Genomic DNA, 18,717 nt, shown 5'->3' with positions numbered 1-18,717 from the left:
GCCTGACCGATACATTTGTCGGCCTATTATAGCAATCGTGTGTATTCATTAATATTAATAACATCGAGGCTATAGAAAAAATGCAACTTACTTTAAAGTAAGTACATACAAGGATGTGAGTGCTTGTGCACTGTTGCTCATGATTTTTTTTGACAATTTCACACACACAAAATAAAACTTGGTATGCATGTTTACAGGAGCTATTGTTTTATTTCTGGCATACCCTTTGAAGGCATTTGTTTTCAGAAGTAGAGGTGGAATGGAAGATGAAAAAGAAAGAGAGAAAAAAGCAGTAAATTATTAATTGTCTGGTCGTTAAAAATGTTATGTCCTCTCTGACATAATCACACACTTTTACCTGATGTAAGATGAAGATGAAATTGCAAATTTGGCCACTCAGCTCAGGACTTGGCTTTGCATGGACTGCAGGTTCATCTACCCATACATTTTGTTTTACAGATATATTTCTACACATACATTTTGATTAAAAACATAGGCCTACAACCACCAACCAAACAGTGTCTTCTTAATGTCCACAGTGTCAGTGCTGCCATCCTCTCATTGTGCTCCTGCGGCTGTAATTCCCTCTGCTACTAATAATTACACTTCTAATTAGAGCCTTTTATTCTGTCCAGAGACCTAATGCCCGATGGTTTCATTGAACTTGGCAGTGGAGCTGCCGGGCTCAATTTAGTGTTTTTAAACTGGTGTCCTGTGACCTATGTGCTAAGGGCTGCAGTGCACTTAACGACATAGTTATCATAACTCCAAAAAGAACATTAAGTTATTCCTTAATCCCATATAGACTTCACTGATGTTGCTATGCCACCAAACCCACAGTAAAGCTGGTGCTCAGAACATAATGACAGCCCTGAAAAGTTAAGAGGGAGTATTTATTTACTGGTCAAAATAATTATTCAGTATAGGCCTTCATCAGAGATTTTCAGCTCACCCAGCAAGTTAAATATGCTTGTTACATCTGTTCCTTTTACATTCATCTGTATTTACCTTTTAAATTAAGATAAAACTATAGCTGCAGTTACTGTACTGGGTGGCTGCAGCTATAGTTTTATCATCATAAAATATTTTTTATTATTGCATCAATGCATATAGGCTACTGTACTACAGTACTCAATGGGCAGAAAAGCATTGTTTTTTTTCCTGGACTAATGTGAGGATTTTGGGGAGGACATCCAGGAGGAGGCGGTAATGCAACGCGAAGGAGGACGACTGCCGCAAATCCTCAAAGAAGAAGAAGAAGACGAAGAAAAGTTTTGGGAAGAGTTGGAGGGAGGGGAATCCTGAGTGCAAGTAGTAAAGAAATCCGACAGCGAGCATGACAGACGCCGAGGCGCAGATTGCTCCACCAGAGGAAGCACCTGTGAAAGACGAGCCACAGCCGGAGAGGACAGTCATTGGTGAGTAAAAAAAGTGATTCAAGCCTAAACCCGCATGTTCAGGGCCTTTTTTAACTTTAGTTTTAATTCATATGTCTTTGTGAATATGGGAGAAATAAACGCTCATGTTGTTGCGGGACAAAGTTGATTTGTACAGTCCCACTGAGGTTTAGGAAGAAAAAGGGCGAAAAAGAGTTTAAAAAAAAAGTATTTTCATTTGTAACATTAAAAAAAATATATAGGGCATTGTGTCAATTAAGCGCAAGGTGCAACTCAAGCTAAATCACTTGTCTCGTTATTTTTGGGCTGACTCGTGTTCCGAGTTTTACACATGGGTTTCTTTTGAGAAGCAATTATTTTTTACCAATGAAGTCAAACATTTATCCGCTTTAACAGTTGACTGACGTAAAAAATGTAGTCCTAGTCCTAGATGTTTAATTTAAAGTTAACTTAAATGATGGTCACTTGAACACAACTGGTTCTCACAACATTTATTTACTAGGTGTTTTTTCTTATTTGTTTTTCGTTGTACTGAAACCAATTTAGTTGTCTGTTAACTATGTGAACACTTGACCTAAATTGCCCCTTATCAGCCGTCTCGTGCTCAAGCCGGAACATGCGCGCGCGCCCTCCCAGGTGCAAATCAATTTGCTGAGAAGCTAACGTGCTAATTAATTGCATTTTAGGCGATTTTTCAAATAAGCTGTCCAGTGCTTGTATAGTTTTGTGACATTTAGGCTACTAAGACGTGTACCCGTAATGTTCAGCAGCCCCCACCTCCTCGTCGTGACCTAGTGCCAACCTGGTTTCAAATATTACTGTTAATGATTGACAATTGAACTCTCATTTCTTGTAAGCAAGGTTTCCCATTGATAGAAAGAAGATATGTATGATTTTTTTTTCAGAATGGCTATATAACAATGTATCTTTTGTGAAATGTTACTGGGAACCACATTAATTATGTGCTACCTGTTACTGTAGCAACCTTGGTCCAAGGAACAGTGAAATGGTTCAATGTACGAAACGGATATGGCTTCATAAACCGGTACAGTTGCCTCTACACATCTTGCTTCACTGCAGTTATTTCATTTTTCTGCTCCAATAGGCTTTAACTATTATTCAAGTTTACCAATATTTTTTTTTCACAGGAATGACACCAAAGAAGATGTGTTTGTTCATCAGGTGAGGCAAAGGGCATTTTCTTGAATAATATTTCCATGGGTTGATTGAACCACCCTTTGACGTTTACTCCGTCTCCCCAGACTGCTATCAAGAAGAACAACCCTAGGAAATTCCTCCGCAGTGTGGGAGATGGGGAGGTGGTAGAGTTTGATGTGATTGAAGCAGCCAAGGTGTGTATCGGGGAATCCATTCAATGGAATACCATGGTGCTTTTTAGGGTGGTTTGAGTTTTGCATCTCCCATGACAGTCTTCGGTTGTACCACAGGGCTCTGAAGCAGCCAATGTAACTGGCCCAGGAGGTGTGCCAGTCAAAGGGAGCCGCTACGCACCCAACAAACGGCGCTTCCGTCGGCGGTTCTTACCCCGCAGCCCTCGGCCTGGTGACCCGGATGTCCCAGCTGATGGCCAGGCCCCCGCTGTGGAGGGGGAGGACGAAGGGGGTGAGGGGGAGAACGGTGGGACTAGACCTCCACAGCGCCGCCGTAGGCCCCGCAGACCCCGGCCAGAGTCACAAAATGTAAGCTGAGGCACAAGTACTGGTACTACTAATCTGAGGCTGCGTTCTAAAATGCATACTTTCTTTTTCTATTCTACATACTAAAGCTGACCTCATATATAATCTAGAAGCATGCATTAGGCATACAATTGGGACATACTTTTACTTATTTTTTTCATCATAATTTTGTGCCTTGATTTTGCTACATGTCACATCCCTGGTTGCTTTCACACAGAGGCTCTGTCGATGTGACGTAACTTCCAGGGGGCACTGGATTGTGGGCCAGAATCACCCGAAAATCCTCGACCGGATGTAGTAGGCATCAGACATCCGAATATTACATTTCCGGCTTTGTGACATCCCTACAGACTAGTACTAATGCAGCAACAACCTGTGGAGCTTTTAAAAAAGGCAGAAGACTGAGAAAGAGCGGTCATTTCCTGTGTTTGAACATTTTTGTGAAAGGAAGCTTAAAGGGGACTATAACCCAGAATAAATGTGTAAAGCGGGTATTGCATAAAAGTAAAGCAGAACCCGGTTCAGAACAACTTGATGGAATAGTTGTACATTTAAACATTGGTAAAGCTTTTTCTCGAGTTTTAAATATTGTAAGAAGGTCTTTAAAGTAATAAGATTTCGTTTAGATCCCTTTTTGTTGTGGCAGACTATTCTGAGGTTTTGTCTGCTTGATCTCCGTCAGGGTGAGGCGGGAGAGCAGAAGATCGGTGATGCAGAGGGCGACCAAACGCAGCGACCGCAACAGCGCAGGTCCTGGCGCCCGTACCGCAGGTGACATAACATCTGCATTTCATTTATTATTTTATTTTTCTCTCTTCTCCAATTTGCTGCTCCTGAATGCAGAGCAGGTTTAACCTTTCCCTTCTTCTCTGGTATTCCCAGACCGTTCCGGCCCCGTCAGGCTCCAAGTCAGCCTGCAGACGAGCAGCAGGCGGCCCCAGAAGAGGGTCAGGAGGAGCCAGGCGAGGTGAAGCAGACGGAGGCCACTGAGAGCCCACAGACCAACGGAGAAGTGGCTGAGGGCCAGAAACAACAACGCCGCCAGTTCAGACGCCGCAGGCAAAGGAACTCTGAGTCCTCCACCTCAAAAGTGAGTTGTTGCTCAAGCTTTAGGTGTGGCATTGGGGACAGATTGAGCAACGGTATGTGGGCCGTTTTTCCAAATACAAAGATAAGTTTTAGATATCTGTATTGAACTTACTCTGGTGTTTTTTTTGTGGTGTCTGTTTTAGTTACTTATCACTTTACAGGCTTTTAAGTTATATCATGGTTTACTTTTGCATGGCTAACACATTGAAAATAATTTAGAATGATACAGAGAAGTCTGCATCAGAGCCTGGAACCCCCCCTCAGACCTCAAAACCAGCTGACCTTAAATCCACATCAAAATCACCAAAGGCTTCCCCCAAAACCTCTCCTAAAACGTCAATATCACCCGAGGTAGGTGCTGAAGCCAATTTTAACTGAGATGGATATAAATTATATATATTTTTCGATCTGGTATAATCACCGGGGATCTCAACCTCCTCCTTCCCCACAGCAGGCAGCTGCCACAACAGAACCGGCACCGACGCTAGAGTGACGCTAGTGAGAGGACAGTCATGTGACCCTTGGCAAGAGGTGGGAGTAGCAGAATCTATAGTGTGGATTTTGTGACTAAATTTTTAGAATATTATATTTCTCTTTTTGTCTTGAATGTTTAATCTTTTATGGTTTTGACTTTGTGTTGCAGATCCTAGGGTTTGAGGACCGGACCTATTTCAGAACGCAAGCACTGCTCCCCCCTCCCTGCACTCCCCCATCCTCCAACCCACCCAGTCTGGCTGTCATCCCTTAGACCCCAACTTCCCCTCCCATCTGCTCTTGTGTGTTCCTGCCTAGACACTGACATTTGGAGAGGGATGAGGTAGGGAAGAAGGGCTTGGATACAGGTGGTTGGTGGGTGTAGTATATTTTGAAATTGAAAGTACATCTTTAAAAAAAAAGAAAAAATGGGAAATAATCGACATTCTTGCTTGGTAGCCCAGTTATTCCAACCCCAGTTTAAAAAAACGCTTTTCTTTAATTGCCTAGAATGGGCCGGATCAAGTAGTTTATAGAGAAACCAGCCTTGATTTTTATTTATCTTTTTAATTTGGTTGAAGAGGGGAAAACCAAGCAGGTGTGAGGTTGGTGGTGCATTATGGGAGTTAGTTAAGTCCCACTCGCTTCGTCTCTTCAGTTGAGGATGGACAGTGTAAAAACTTTTTTTGTTTGTTTTGTTTTACTTGTGTGCCTTTGCTTTTGGAGGGGATTGTGTGCAATGTCAGTACTTTAAATGTTTAATAAATCATGTTTGCAAATCTCAGCATTTGGTCCTCATTTCTAAATGGCAATTGTGACCGAGTTGCAGTTTAAAAGGTGCAGCTTGTTTCTGTATTTTCACTTGTTTATAAAATGGTCCTTCATAATATGGAAAGACCATTCAGTAATAGTAAGAAATCAAGAAGCCTCCACAGGTGTTTTGAGTAACAGTATTTACAGTACTTGCATCCTTTTTGGTCACAACATGACCACAGCATCTATATTCACACTATACAAGTACCAGGTCATCTACACTCTACAAAAATATAAACGCAACACTTTTGTTTTTGCTCCCATTTTTCATGAGATGGACTTAAAGATCTAACATTCATTCCAGATACACAATTGTACCATTTCTCTCAAACATTGTTCACAAATCTGTCTAAATGTGTGATAGTGAGCACTTCTGCTTTGCTGAGATAATCCATCCCACCTCACAGGTGTGCCACATCAAGATGCTGATCTGACATCATGATTAGTGCACAGGTGTGCCTTAGACTGTCCACAATAAAAGGCCACTCTGAAATGTGCATTTTTTTGCTTTATTGGGGGTCTGGGGACTCAGAACCAGTCAGTATCTGGTGTGACCACCATTTGCCTCATGCAGTGCAACACATCTTCTTCGCATAGAGTTTATCAGATTGTCAATTGTGGCCAGTGGAATGTTGGTCCACTCCTCTTCAATGGCTGTGCGAAGTTGCTGGAGATGGCTTATGGTGGAGAAATGAACATTCAATGCACAAGCAACAGATCTGGTTGACATTCCTGCTGTCAGCATGCCAATTGCACGCTCCCTCAATGCTTGTGGCATCTGTGGCATTTTGCTGTGAGACAAAACTGCACATTTCAGGGTGGCCTTTTATTGTGGACAGTCTAAGGCACACCTGTGCACTAATCATGATGTCAGATCAGCATCTTGATGTGGCACACCAGTGAGGTGGGATGGATTATCTCAGCAAAGCAGAAGTGCTCACTATCACACATTTAGACAGATTTGTGAACAATGTTTGAGAGAAATGGTACAATTGTGTATCTGGAATGAATTTTTGATCTTTAAGTCCACCTCATGAAAAATGGGAGCAAAAACAAAAGTGTTGCGTTTATATTTTTGTTGAGTGTATGAACAACCTCAATACAAATCTTCAGAAGGTAGTGATACACACCATTAAAGAAAAGACGGCAAACATCAAAGAAGAAAAGAAAATTCACCAGTATAATATTGTGATTTAAAAAAAAAAAATCTACAACAATATCTTCTCTTTACGGACAGCCCTTTGATTGCACATCTTGCTCTTGTCCTGAGCATCTTTTTACAAAATAAACACCTACTGGAGTGCATAAAGAACTGAAACTTTTAGACCCTTATATCCCTATATATTAACACGCAAATGACACACGATATGTACATATGAAGTACTAAAATATAGTTTCTTTTTTTGAAAGTAGCCTTTCTACAGTTTGTGCAATGAGTTTCTCAAGATCAGAAAAATACTTTGCAATGGCACTTTGCTTCAGCTTGCTGGGAAACAATGATCGCAAGCCCAGATTGGAAAGGACTGGAGTCTCTCGTCGGAACCATTGACAGGAATCTGGGTAAATTAGTGGGACGCCATTGAAAGTTTTTGTTGGGGGTATATAATTGTTCTGCAGTTATCCTATAATTGAGTTTTGGTACTCAAACCAAAATAAAATAGTCTATCTACAGAATAATTTTTCTTAAATTAAGAAGTCCAACATCCCAAATGTTTAATGTCAATGCATCTATAGTACTATGCCTTTTAATAAATCCATGAAAAATTGGCTAAATGAAATGTTACAAATCTTTTACTTTACAATTTTCTATAGTTGGTGTTAATAATACAAAAAAGTATTTATTGTTAAATGTCTAATTTAAGTAACTGTGAAGTTTGATTGGGTTGTTGAACATGATACCGTAGTTGTTTATTGGTAAAAATCTTACATAAATCTGTCAGTTAAATGTTTTAATTGGTTGGATTTGGACTCTTTCCAGCTTTAGTACAAAAAAGGCACGCATCCCCAACACCATGGCTGTATATCCTTATCTTTTTGTTTTACCATCAAACTCTGAAAACTTTGGATGTCTATGTAGATAAAGTGCAGGAATTCCAAAGTCTTTCAACCTCCGTCCGTCAATATCGCAACTGAATGCATCGCCATGGAATAAAATGCTACCTCATTGGCAGCCTTAACAGTCCGGACACTTTTGTTCTCATGGGCAAATTATTCCTTGAATCTACAGCCATCAACTCTAAAACTATTGGTTTTCAGCCTTTTTCAAGGCTAAAATCCTAACTCTTAATTGTCATATCACAGTGGTACCAGCAAAAGGAAATTTTCAAAAACACCCCTATTAACACTGCTTTGGCACCACAATCTATATGTATACAACAATTGACAATATACATGTCAGAAAATAAAAGTTTGGAGTCAGCCCCCACATACAGAGGTCACCCAAAACCGTACTCAGTCCCATTTGTCCTCAAGCGCAGATTTCTTCAGTTGTGGCTTTCATCCCCCAAATAGTCCAACTCTGTGCTGGGCTTGTCCAGGTCCATATCCATATCCATGTCCATCATTCCCCCAATCGGGCGCTGCTGGAAGTTTGCTGCAATCTGGTCGAAGGTCTTGCCCCGCGTCTCTGGCACCTTGAAGAATGTGAAGATGAGGAAGAAGAGAAGAAGCGCTGCGAAGATCAGGAAGACGTATGGCCCACAGAGGTCCTGAGGAATGATTGGAATCAGATTCAACAACGTGAGGAGTGAACCTTGGATGAGGTGCAGAAAATAATTTGTATAACATCAACAACAGTTACTGATGGTAAAGGTACTTACAGCAACGAATGGGAAGCACATGCCAATGATGAAGTTGGCAGTCCAGTTGGAGAACCCGGCTACAGCCATGGCGGCCGGCCTTGGACCCTGAGAGAACAGCTCTGCTACAAAGAACCAGGGGATGGGACCTGGGCCGATTTCAAAGAAGGCAACGAAGCCAAAGATGGCCAGCATGCAGATGTAACTCATCCAAGGAACACTGTCCTGTGAGGTGGGAGGAAAAGGGGTTCAGAGGTTTATAAAAGAACATATTCAGTACATCGGTACATTAGGATGCCAATTTTCGGAAACCCACCAGTAAAGCAAGAGCAATGGTCATGATGATGGCGCAGATGCACATCCCACTAAGTCCCAGCATGTGCAGCGTCCGTCGACCCATTTTCTCGATCAGGAAGAGCTGATAATATAAAGAAAATGTTGAAACAAAAAGGCCATCATTTTCAGCAGGCAGTTGGAACCTAACCCCAAATAGTGTAGGCTATGCCACCATCTTAGCTCATCATGTTAGCATGCAAACATTACCAAACACCAATTGCAGCCAAGGCTGAGGGAAATGTTAGCTTTGCAGGTATTTTGTAATAAACTGAAGTATTGGACAAAGCATCACACAAGTTATTACAGCCCATCTTGAAATGTTATACCAAATTTCGTATCAATACATCCAACAACTTGGAGGGGATTTCACTTAGAACCACCTAAGTAATTGGAGTTAAACACCAATGTCAACCTCAGACAGTATACTGATCCAGGGGTGTCAAACTCTGGCCCGCGGGCCAAATCTGGCCCGTTTCAATATTTAATCTGGCCCGCGAACCAATTCGGTAATTCCATTAAATTCGGCCCGCAAAAAAAAATATATATATATATGATTTATTTTTTTTTTTTTTCCTCATGCGGAGCCTGTGCCATATCCGCACGTCGCACACGCTCCCAACCGTTAGGACACTCGCATAGCTTACCACTAGGAATGTCTTCTGAAAGTTCCACAGCTCAGGATTTTAAGCCATGAATTGATGAACTTGCATTGAAGAAAAGATGTCAGTTTTCTAATGGCTGTAAATAGGCCAATCTGTGTAGCTAAATAGTATGCTAATATGATGATTGATTGTGTCAACTATCTAAGGATGAATGCTAACATTATCTGGTTTCTAACTTTTGCCTCAAGTTACAATATAGCTCACTAGCTAACGTTAGATAGCCGCTGATAGCCCACCCCTTTCATTTCCAATGGTGGCTTTGCATTTCATTACCAATGTAAAGTGTCATAAATAGTTAACACTGGTGCTGGGTCATGATTCCTATAAAAAAATAAAATAAAAAAACGTGATATGTTTTGAAAGTGCAGAAAGTTTTGAAAAATCCAAGAGAAAACATATTGTGGCTCAATCCAGAATGCCTGAGAGCCTTACTGCATTATAGTCCTTTAGAATTGTTTCACCAGGAACCTAAATGTTGTCTTTTCCTTTAGAAAAATAAAGACATTTCTACAATAAATTGATGCAGAAAAGGCACAGAAAACAGAAACAGAAAAATCTACCAGAATACAGGAAATTAAGTGTTTGACGCACAAACATTTCTGGGGGAGCACCCCCATACCCCCCACCTATAATTTGTCCCCCAAAATATGTAAACGAAACCTAGCCTATGCCCCGTATGTACGCAGGTTATATACCTAGATATGTTGTTTGATTTTTGGAATAAAAAGAAGGCATGTCAGTAAGCGACATGTCTGGCCCTTCGTGTGATTATCATGTCGTAATTCGGCCCTTTGTGAAAATGAGTTTGACACCCCTGCTGTAGATGAATCAACTGACCAACATTCCCACCCAAAAGGCAACACCAAAAGGCCAGCTTCTTCTAGAGACCCATTTGATGACATTGAAACATCTGTCATTAAAACAAACTTGGCCTATTTGGATGCAGGAATGTTTGAGAGGCGGGCCCAAGAAAATCTGCTGTGTTATCTTATTTGCTCTTTGATAACAACATTAAACAGTAATAGAGACACACTTTGGAACAAAGCAGGATTGTACTCTTTATCCTTACTGAATTAAGGAAACAACTATTTAGGCTAGAGTCAAATTATTTTATGAGAAAGATTAGATGAAGGCATTTTGGCTTATCTACTGACCGAGACCATGGTGAACGCACAGTTTACCACGCCCGCTCCTATGGTGGCATAGACTGGACTCTGGACTCCTGCCTTCATGAAGATATCAGTGGAGTAGTAGAAAATCTGGCCAGAGGAGTTAACAGATTACAATTAAATCAGAATGTATACTGCACTTGTTCATTTTTTTCCGAGGAAGATCCTTTTTATGGACTTTGGACACTCATGAACTCACTGCATTGACCCCAGTCAGCTGCTGGGAGAGCTGTAGCAGGATGGAAATGATGATGGGCTGCCGGTAGAGCGGAGAGCGAAAGAGCTCCAAGATAGAGACCTTCCTCTCACTGTCCATCTTCCTCTTCTCCTCCTTCATCTCTGCCAACATGTCGCCCACTTCCTGCTTGCCCGTCAACCTCCTCAGGCCTGCACAAAGGCCATGCGTAAGGAGTGAGAACTACATTACATATTAGAGTTTAGGCAACTGAATGCTTGAGGCTAGAAGCCAATTTAAGATCCTGTAAACACTGTAAAGGCCCTTTTTCTAGTACATGAAGTCCACTAAATCTTACATGAGGCAACCTGAGGGCACTTTAGTACAAATACTGTACTGTTATTAGATTGAAACTGGAGTAAACCTGACAACTTTCAGTTCGTACCTTTTATTTGTAAGACCAGCTGTATATACCATAGCTACATTTTATGACCAAAGGAGTAGGGCTATTTCACCCAAAAATACAAATTCAGTGTCAATTTCCAGTCGGTTAAATGAACTTCCAGGTTTTTAGGACCAAAAAACACACAGCCTTCAGTCCTCAGCATCTCAGTCTTTTTTATCGTTATTTAAATGATTGTGGTCGTAGTTCGATAGCAACAAAAAAATGCAGTAAACATCAATACAATGTCTTGTATAGCTTTATCTGCTTCCTATCCGTACTGTGTGTGAAATTGAAACAAGTCCTTTGTTTGTACACAGTCGGAACAAGACTGTCAACACTTCTCCAGCCAATCAGCTACAGGCAGCGTTTGTGATGTTATCAACAACAATGCTTTTAGACAGGTAGTTAGTGACGACTACTGTTGTCAAGATAAGACTCGCCTTGGGGCGGAGCCTCTGAAGGAGAAGGAAGGGAGGGGTGTATTTGCTTTGGTACTGAATTTGAATATAAACAAGCTTTCTCTGGAATAGCTTACTACACCTTTAAAGATGTCCTAAGACCGGCCTGGAGTGCGCCAGCCCCGCTCACCTCTCTTGGCCTGGTGCTCCTGGCAGCGGACGATGTAGAGGAAGCGGGGACTCTCGGGACAGAACGGCAGCAGGGACATCTGAAGAACCGTCGGCACCACAGTTATACCCAACAGAATGGGCCACAAGTCCTCACTGCCCAGCAACGATTCCAGACCCAGGATCTGCACAGGGAGAAGGATCATCAAGTGGTGAGCGCAGAAGATTTTAAATGATAATATAAAAACATTTCAAGGAAAGGCTGCTAAAAGAATAAGAATATCAAACACCTATTCTTATATCGGGACATGGAAATAAAGGTAAAGAGGACAGACGCATATAAATGGGATTTGGCTATAACGTTGCAACATTGGTGGGTTTATTCATTTTGGGATATGTTTTGAGTTTCTTAAAAGACTTATAATTTTATTTTTAGTTGAGAGTTACATTGGCTTATGGAAAGAGGTGAAATATATTTCTTGTTTTTCTCATGCATGCATGATGTTTTTACATTTCAACTTTCAGTCTTTGTATGTACAGAGTAATTGTGTAATCACTGCAGCCATACCTGTGCAAAGAGAATACCAGTGACTATTGCCAGCTGGTGCAGTGTGCCAAGGGCCCCTCTCAGACTGGTAGGAGCTATCTCACCAATGTACATCGGCGTCAATGCCGATGCCAACCCTACACAGGGGAAAAGTTGTTTGAGAGATAGATAATTTGAGAGACTGAAGACAGCACATAAAAGCTGTAGAAGCAACTTTAAAATCCTGTAAATTTCCTTCAATTCTATCCAGAAATGAAGGAGACAGCAGAACGACGGGCCGGCTTACCACAGTAGGCGCCGATGACAAACCGTCCAAGGATCATCATTTCGAAGGAGCCGCAGATCTTGCACATCCCCATCAGACTTCCACCAATGAAGGCAAACAAATTGTTTATGAGCATGGCTTTCCTCCTGGGAAAGAAAAACACAGACAAGAGTCATTGTGGAAATTCCTTTTCCGGAATGCAACATATTCTCACTTCCATCCATGATATGTAGAATTGTTCATTACCGTGCATATATAAAACATTAAAAACACATCCTTTAGTTTTGAAATAACAAACATTATACATAAGTTTTTTTTATATACTTAAATGATTTCACAGATAACTAAACAAGTTATGCCCATCTCTAAGTTGTAAATGTGAAATACGCATGCAAAACCAGTGATATTTTTGCCACAAGAGGGCAGTGTTATGCAAAAACATTGAGCTAGTTGCTTTAACCCCTGACTTCTTAAATAACCTTAAAAAATAATGATGGCACATAAAGTAAGTAGTACTTCTTTGTACAGATGAACCCTACACGGTATGGCCCATTTGTACTAAGAAGACATCAAGATATTTTAAAGATCCCTTGCAGATCTTTTTAACGTGTGATGTCACAAAGTCCTGATCGCTCGAACACACCTTTAACCGATATTCGGGGTACATAAAGTCTTAATTACATTTTTCCTCTTTCAGCAGATGATCGTGAAAGCAGCTTTCTAATGTCAAACTCTGCATCATTCCTCAGAGCCAAGCTCAAACAGCCAAGTGACATAACATTAAGCAAGAGAAGGAGACTTTCAACACAAATCCCCAACGAAAAGATCTACTGTTAAAATCATATAGTATAATAAAATGTAACACTGCAGTTGAACTCCTTTGGACCTCAGAGGTCATGGCACCAACCAAACCAGTGTCAGCTGCTTTTTTGCAGGAAGACCTTGTCCCGAATGCACCCCGAGCTGAACACTACCATCTCCAAAGCCCTACACACACCCGTCTTGAACCAGTGCCAGCTGTGCTAAGATCCACTTTCAGTCAGTGGGAGCTCTAGACTGCAGTTCAGCTCAGGTTACAAAATGGGAAGACTGGCTCCATGAGGAACATCCTGGGCAGAGTCCCCCCGCATTTGTCACCACGGTGAAGTGTGAAGCCACGCTCAGACATGCAGTAAATCAGCTCAAGCGCGTAACATGTAAAACGGTTTCAAAAGCTTTTAAGACGCTTGGGTTCATTCAGCAATACACATGCCAAATATTAACTCGCACATTAAGAAGAAACGCTACATTGGTGTGTGCGTAATCCGGTTGTGTTACCCTACCTGCCCAGCCACTCGGAGATGAAGCCCACGCAGAAGGAGGACAGCATCCCACCGATGGAGAATATGGCCACGGACAGGGACCAGAGGGAGGTGAGGGTCCCTGGAGGGATTGGTATTCCATACCGTCTCACCCATGTGGAGTTGTATTCTGCCTCGATCATCTGCACAGTGCAAGCAGTGGACAGGAGATCCAAATCAATGAGATATGTTTAGGTTTTACGTTTGCATTCGTCATAAACTCTCAAACTGTAGGATTGGCACAAATGATTTATGACCCTAACGTTTGGTCAATCTTTAATTTTCCAAGGAACTTGATCAATATAAAGGTGCCATACAACCAAATGGATAAAAAAAACTATAAGGAGGATGAACAGTTCAGAAGGTAACAGATAAAATATGTAAAATATATACTCTCTTTTTTCTCGACCTCCACCTTTCAGAAAATCTGTGAGCAAAAACCCCCTCAGCCCCCTCAGGCTCTGAAACAAAGCATTTCACGCAGATGCTGAAGGGGGGAGATTCACCAATGGCACTGTGAGAAATACACATTTTTTCATTGACTCTACACAATGAAAACTGTTAATAGTAGAAACCCAAATCACAAATTTGAACCTAAAAAGGTACGTAATATCTGACCTTTAATGAAAGGGCATTTCATGTAATGCACAGCATTAAATTAAAACAACCAGCTAAAATCTCTACATTTGCAAACAAACAAACATCAACAAAATGTCAAGCACAATGAACTATCACAGCAGCTCGGCTTCTATTTTGGGTGTAGTGTCTCTGTGAAACTTTGTCAGCTGTGTGGTTTGTAGTCCGGGGTCAAAGTTCAGTAACAGTCGTCCGGATATCAGCAGCCAATCAGAAACAAACTCACCCAACTCGGGGTTCATTTGTCTGTGTACGTTTGTCTACTTTTAAGTGTCGTGTTAATGCGCTTCTTAATATACTTGTGTATTCCAGCCGTTACAAAAGAGCAGGACACATGCATGACATAGGCAGTCATAAATGATAGCACCACAGTACATACATTTCTCACTGCGGTGCCTACGTGCTGGGACACCATGTGGCTGCAACATGAGCAGCAACATGTTTAAAAGGTCAGGTTTTTCAAAATTCATGTACATCAATCTATATATACATATAGTGTTGGTATTCGAAGGCTTCCTACAGTAAGTGTGTGCAGTACCAGTGTTGCCTCTCTGGAAATGAGGTCATGTCCCCTGAAGACGTGTAGCGATGGGAGTATTCCTTGTTTCAAATTCCATTGATGAACAAGGGCACCTGAGTTTGTGTGTGTGTGTGTGTGTGTGTGTGTGTATGCTGTGTGTTCTTCCCTTACACAAGTGTTTTAAAATGTTTTAACTTGTATTTAACAATTCTTACTAACCGACCAAATGAAGTTTAACAAAATAAAATACTTTGATGCAAATACTTTTGATCGGCTGATTTGGTGTATTAGGCTAATACATGTCCGAACTACGTTTGAAAAGAGTGCAAAAATTAATGGCTTTATGCCAGAGCAGTGCAGCGTATCAGTCCGCAAATCAGGAGTGAAAATATCCTATATTTAGCCTACAATTGAACAAATTGTAAAAAAAAAAATTCTGCTGGCCCCCTCTGCAACTCTACAACACTGACTTCCGCCAGAGTAACGTCTCACCCAAACTCCTTAAAATGACTGCGCTGATCGCCATCTCAATGAGGTTACAAACTAACTATGCATAAGTACCTCATACAACCCCATTTAAAAAATATTCAATTACTTTTTGTTTGGAAAAAGTGTTTTGAACTAAAAAAATCCATATTATCATAATGGTAGCCTTAATGTGACTGTTTTGATTGAGAAGAACCATTAAGCGTTGGATAGGCACAATAACCGCATCATTATTCCTGCAAGACGATGTTGCGTTTAGAGAAATAGATAATACATAAGCTAGTCGATCGGGTTTGAGGAATTATTGTGATCTTGGACTAAACTACTCATGCCCATCCCTTATGTTTTGGCATTGCTGTGCTTCCATAAAGAGCAGCCGTCAGTGTGTTGACACAACTAAGAAGTTCACCCCACCTTACTCCCACAGGCTGACTCCCTTGGATTTATGTCCTGTGCATAAGAGGACCTCCCAGCATCACCTGCCTGTCTTCAAAGGTTTATTTTCTAAACACTGTCGGCACCGTTTGATGCAGCACATCGGGATGTTGTGGCGTCAAAGGTCTCAAGGTCAAACTTTAAGTGGATGTCCACTTCAAATGTCTTACACTTTGTTACGTTCATCCTTTAAGGCAGATTGGTGCCAAGTTTGACACTTTTCACAGGGTTTCACTGGCCATTTATTGTACCCCATTGCTTCTGATGTGTGCCTTGTTTTTCTTTACCTTCTGAGGTGCATTGATGACGCCGATGTTGTATCCAAACTGCAGAGAACCCATGACAGCAGTGAAGACCGAGAGGGCAAAGGTTCCCGTCACAGTCTGGGGTAGAAACACACACACAAAGAAAACACATAAACAACACGAATGATGCTGTTAAGCTTTTCTTTTTCGTAAGGATAATATTGGCAGATTATAAGAGCACTTAGGTTTCAGCACTGCTTCACTAACATCAACTATAAATAACTGTGGCCCTTATTTAAAACAATTTCACACTGTCCATGACCTCACACACAGGCTACTTTGACGTTGACTCCTGAACTTTGGCTTCCCATACGGATTCCAATCTGACCACAGGCACCTGTCTCCATGTCGACAGATGAGGCGACCTCCATGAAAGTGTGTTTAAGTCTCAAATGCAGTTTCATATTGTAACAGGCAGACTTGTTACCGAGCAGCTAGATTCTTATGACATTACCTAACTAAAAAAAATAAATGTGATTTGGTTACTCAGGCAGAAATATTTATTGAAGCTCAGCCGAGGTGAAAAAGACAGCAGCACAAGTGAAATGCTGACAGACATTTATAACAACAGGCTTTTGGAAGACTTAAGAAGCATTTTAAGACCTGTTGAATAGACACACAACACACACACACACACACACACACACACACACACACACACACACACACACACACACACACACACACACACACACACACACACACACACACACACACACATCATGGTAGTAACAAAACTTTCCTGAAGAAAAGTTGACTTTTTAGTGGCATGTGCGATTGAACTGTGACTTTAAACTATGAAAGTAAAGTTTGGTCTTTCAATTTGGACAGAATGATGTTCTTCAATGTGGGAAAACCAGTTCACACGCCAATGGCAAACATGAATATTTTAATAATGCATGTTGGGTTATTTTGAAAAATTTGTAAAAAAAAGTATCTGCACGCTGTCTGTTTATGATGGACCATTCAGCCAACTTTAGGTTTTCATTGTGTGCACTTGGTGAACGTCCGTTAACGCTTGGTCACGAGTCACGACCTTGCTGTGTTGAGTCTCAGTAGATAAGTCCTGTTTAGTATTCATGAACCAAAACAGAAGGTTGCATGTGTGGGCGCGCGTGTGTGTTTGTATCTGTACCTGCCAGTTCAACATAACAAAGGACCACGGGTTATTTAGTTCTAAATTGAGAGTAGAGTATGTTTTCTTTGGGTTTTGTTTGAAATTCCGCACCAAAGAGGTTTTCTTCTACAATGAAGCATTAAAATGACTGATCCCCACATGAAGTCCCCACATCCCTGGAGCATCAGCCAGCCCTGTAAAAGACTGTCTTTCTGTTTTCTTGTGTTGATGCGGCTACAAGAGTTTTTGTCTTGGTGGCATCACAGGTGACAGTACACTACATCTCTGTCTCACTTGTTTCCAGTTTATGGACAGATTAAAACATCCAGAATCAGATAAAGTACCTTCATAAATGATTCACACATCCATCTCATCTTTATATTAGTCCTAAAAAGAGCAGTTAAAGGTGCACTATGCAGTTTCATAGGAGAAGTATTTCTTTACATTTGCAGAGCCTGCAGTAAGTTTACAAATCATATTTACTCTTCATTTAATTCTTAGTATTGAATATCAACATAAATCCAGGCACCCATACAACACAGGCTTTGTTTATGAGGGCGGTGTAAAAGAACTTGTCAAACTGGATGGCCTTTAACAAACCCACAGCCCTGAGCTCTCTGACCTGTAAACTCAGGTATTTGGCTGGACAAGGTCACACTGGGCTTTGCTAAATACGGACTAAATACGGGCTCGTTCAGATCTGCGCTGATGTTGGTTTGAAGTTACAAATCAGCCATTATTTTATATATAACTACTCTCAATTAGTCATTATTCCAGACTGTGGGCAAATAACAACACAGGAACATTTAGAAAAGGAGATCAACCCGTGCGTAAAACCTCCCCAATTATAAAATACGCACCGATCAGTGAAATGCGCACGAAGCGAGAAAAAAAATAAACCGATTTTCCTACGGCACAAAACTCATCACATACTATTGAGACTTTTTCTTTTAAAAAACAAGCCAATCCACATTTTTTTTAAAGTGAGAAAAGCTTTCATGGCAGAAACTTTACCTCCCCACCGAGTGGCTGAAATCCGGCCGGCATGACTGTTGCTGCTCCAGGCGCTCAGTAGCAGCGGGTGACAGACGCGTCTGGTGCCAAATAGAGACACGTGAAACTTTCCCCCACTCCAAAAGGGAAACAAATCGCGGCTTCAACCTGCAGCACTTGAAACCGCAAACAAACCAAAATAAGATAAAAGGTGTTAATCCAAACGAGAAGCCCAAAGTGATCAGTCCGATGCGTCCTGGAGTCCTCGCTACTCTGCAGTGCGTCTGTTGCGCGCGTGTTGAGCGCGTCCAGCTTTGGGGGCGGTAGGAGGGGGCAGAAGAAGGGTGGGGTGGTTTGCTTGAGGCTACTCCAGTCCAGAGAGTCCCGGTGTGGGCTGATCTTGAGGTCCCGCGGCAGAGGTCGAGACACAGGCAAGCAGGAAGCTCTCGTGC

General features: G+C 41.5%; 2 protein-coding genes across 2 annotated transcripts; one reads left to right on the top strand and one right to left on the bottom strand.

The window, feature by feature from the left end:
* Window positions 1-1,293: 1,293 nt before the first annotated feature.
* Window positions 1,294-4,676, top strand: LOC307269468 (Y-box-binding protein 2-A-like; the record flags this gene model as incomplete). Its single annotated transcript, XM_080052437.1, has 9 exons — window positions 1,294-1,418; window positions 2,379-2,442; window positions 2,546-2,579; window positions 2,660-2,749; window positions 2,846-3,097; window positions 3,777-3,865; window positions 3,977-4,184; window positions 4,403-4,534; window positions 4,635-4,676. Exons 1-9 carry the CDS (start codon window positions 1,337-1,339, stop codon window positions 4,674-4,676), a joined length of 993 nt encoding a protein of 330 aa, XP_079908563.1. The 5' UTR covers window positions 1,294-1,336.
* A 1,320-nt stretch (window positions 4,677-5,996) lies between these two features.
* LOC307268927 (solute carrier family 2, facilitated glucose transporter member 4-like) lies at window positions 5,997-18,417 on the bottom strand. Its single transcript, XM_080051725.1, has 11 exons — window positions 18,287-18,417; window positions 16,138-16,233; window positions 13,756-13,916; window positions 12,455-12,579; window positions 12,190-12,305; window positions 11,644-11,806; window positions 10,635-10,822; window positions 10,421-10,525; window positions 8,585-8,686; window positions 8,290-8,493; window positions 5,997-8,178 (listed from the first exon to the last, which is right to left on the bottom strand). Exons 1-11 carry the CDS (start codon window positions 18,317-18,319, stop codon window positions 7,954-7,956), a joined length of 1,518 nt encoding a protein of 505 aa, XP_079907851.1. The 5' UTR covers window positions 18,320-18,417; the 3' UTR covers window positions 5,997-7,953.
* Between the last annotated feature and the right edge of the window lie 300 nt (window positions 18,418-18,717).

This window comes from Ammodytes marinus (assembly GCF_949987685.1).
Source record: "Ammodytes marinus genome assembly, chromosome: 23".
Taxonomy (NCBI): Eukaryota; Metazoa; Chordata; class Actinopteri; order Uranoscopiformes; family Ammodytidae; genus Ammodytes; species Ammodytes marinus.
The sequence above is the reverse complement of the archived record's forward strand: the minus strand, read 5'-3'. Positions and strand labels throughout refer to the sequence as shown.

Coding starts and splice junctions, on each gene's coding strand:
- LOC307268927 (XM_080051725.1), bottom strand. CDS start 18,319: ATGCCGGCCGGATTTCAGCCACTCGGTGGGGAG. Junction 16,234..18,286: donor TTCAGCCACTCGGTGGGGAG/GTAAAGTTTCTG, acceptor TTTCTACCCCAG/ACTGTGACGGGAACCTTTGC. Junction 8,179..8,289: donor TGTGCTTCCCATTCGTTGCT/GTAAGTACCTTT, acceptor ATCATTCCTCAG/GACCTCTGTGGGCCATACGT.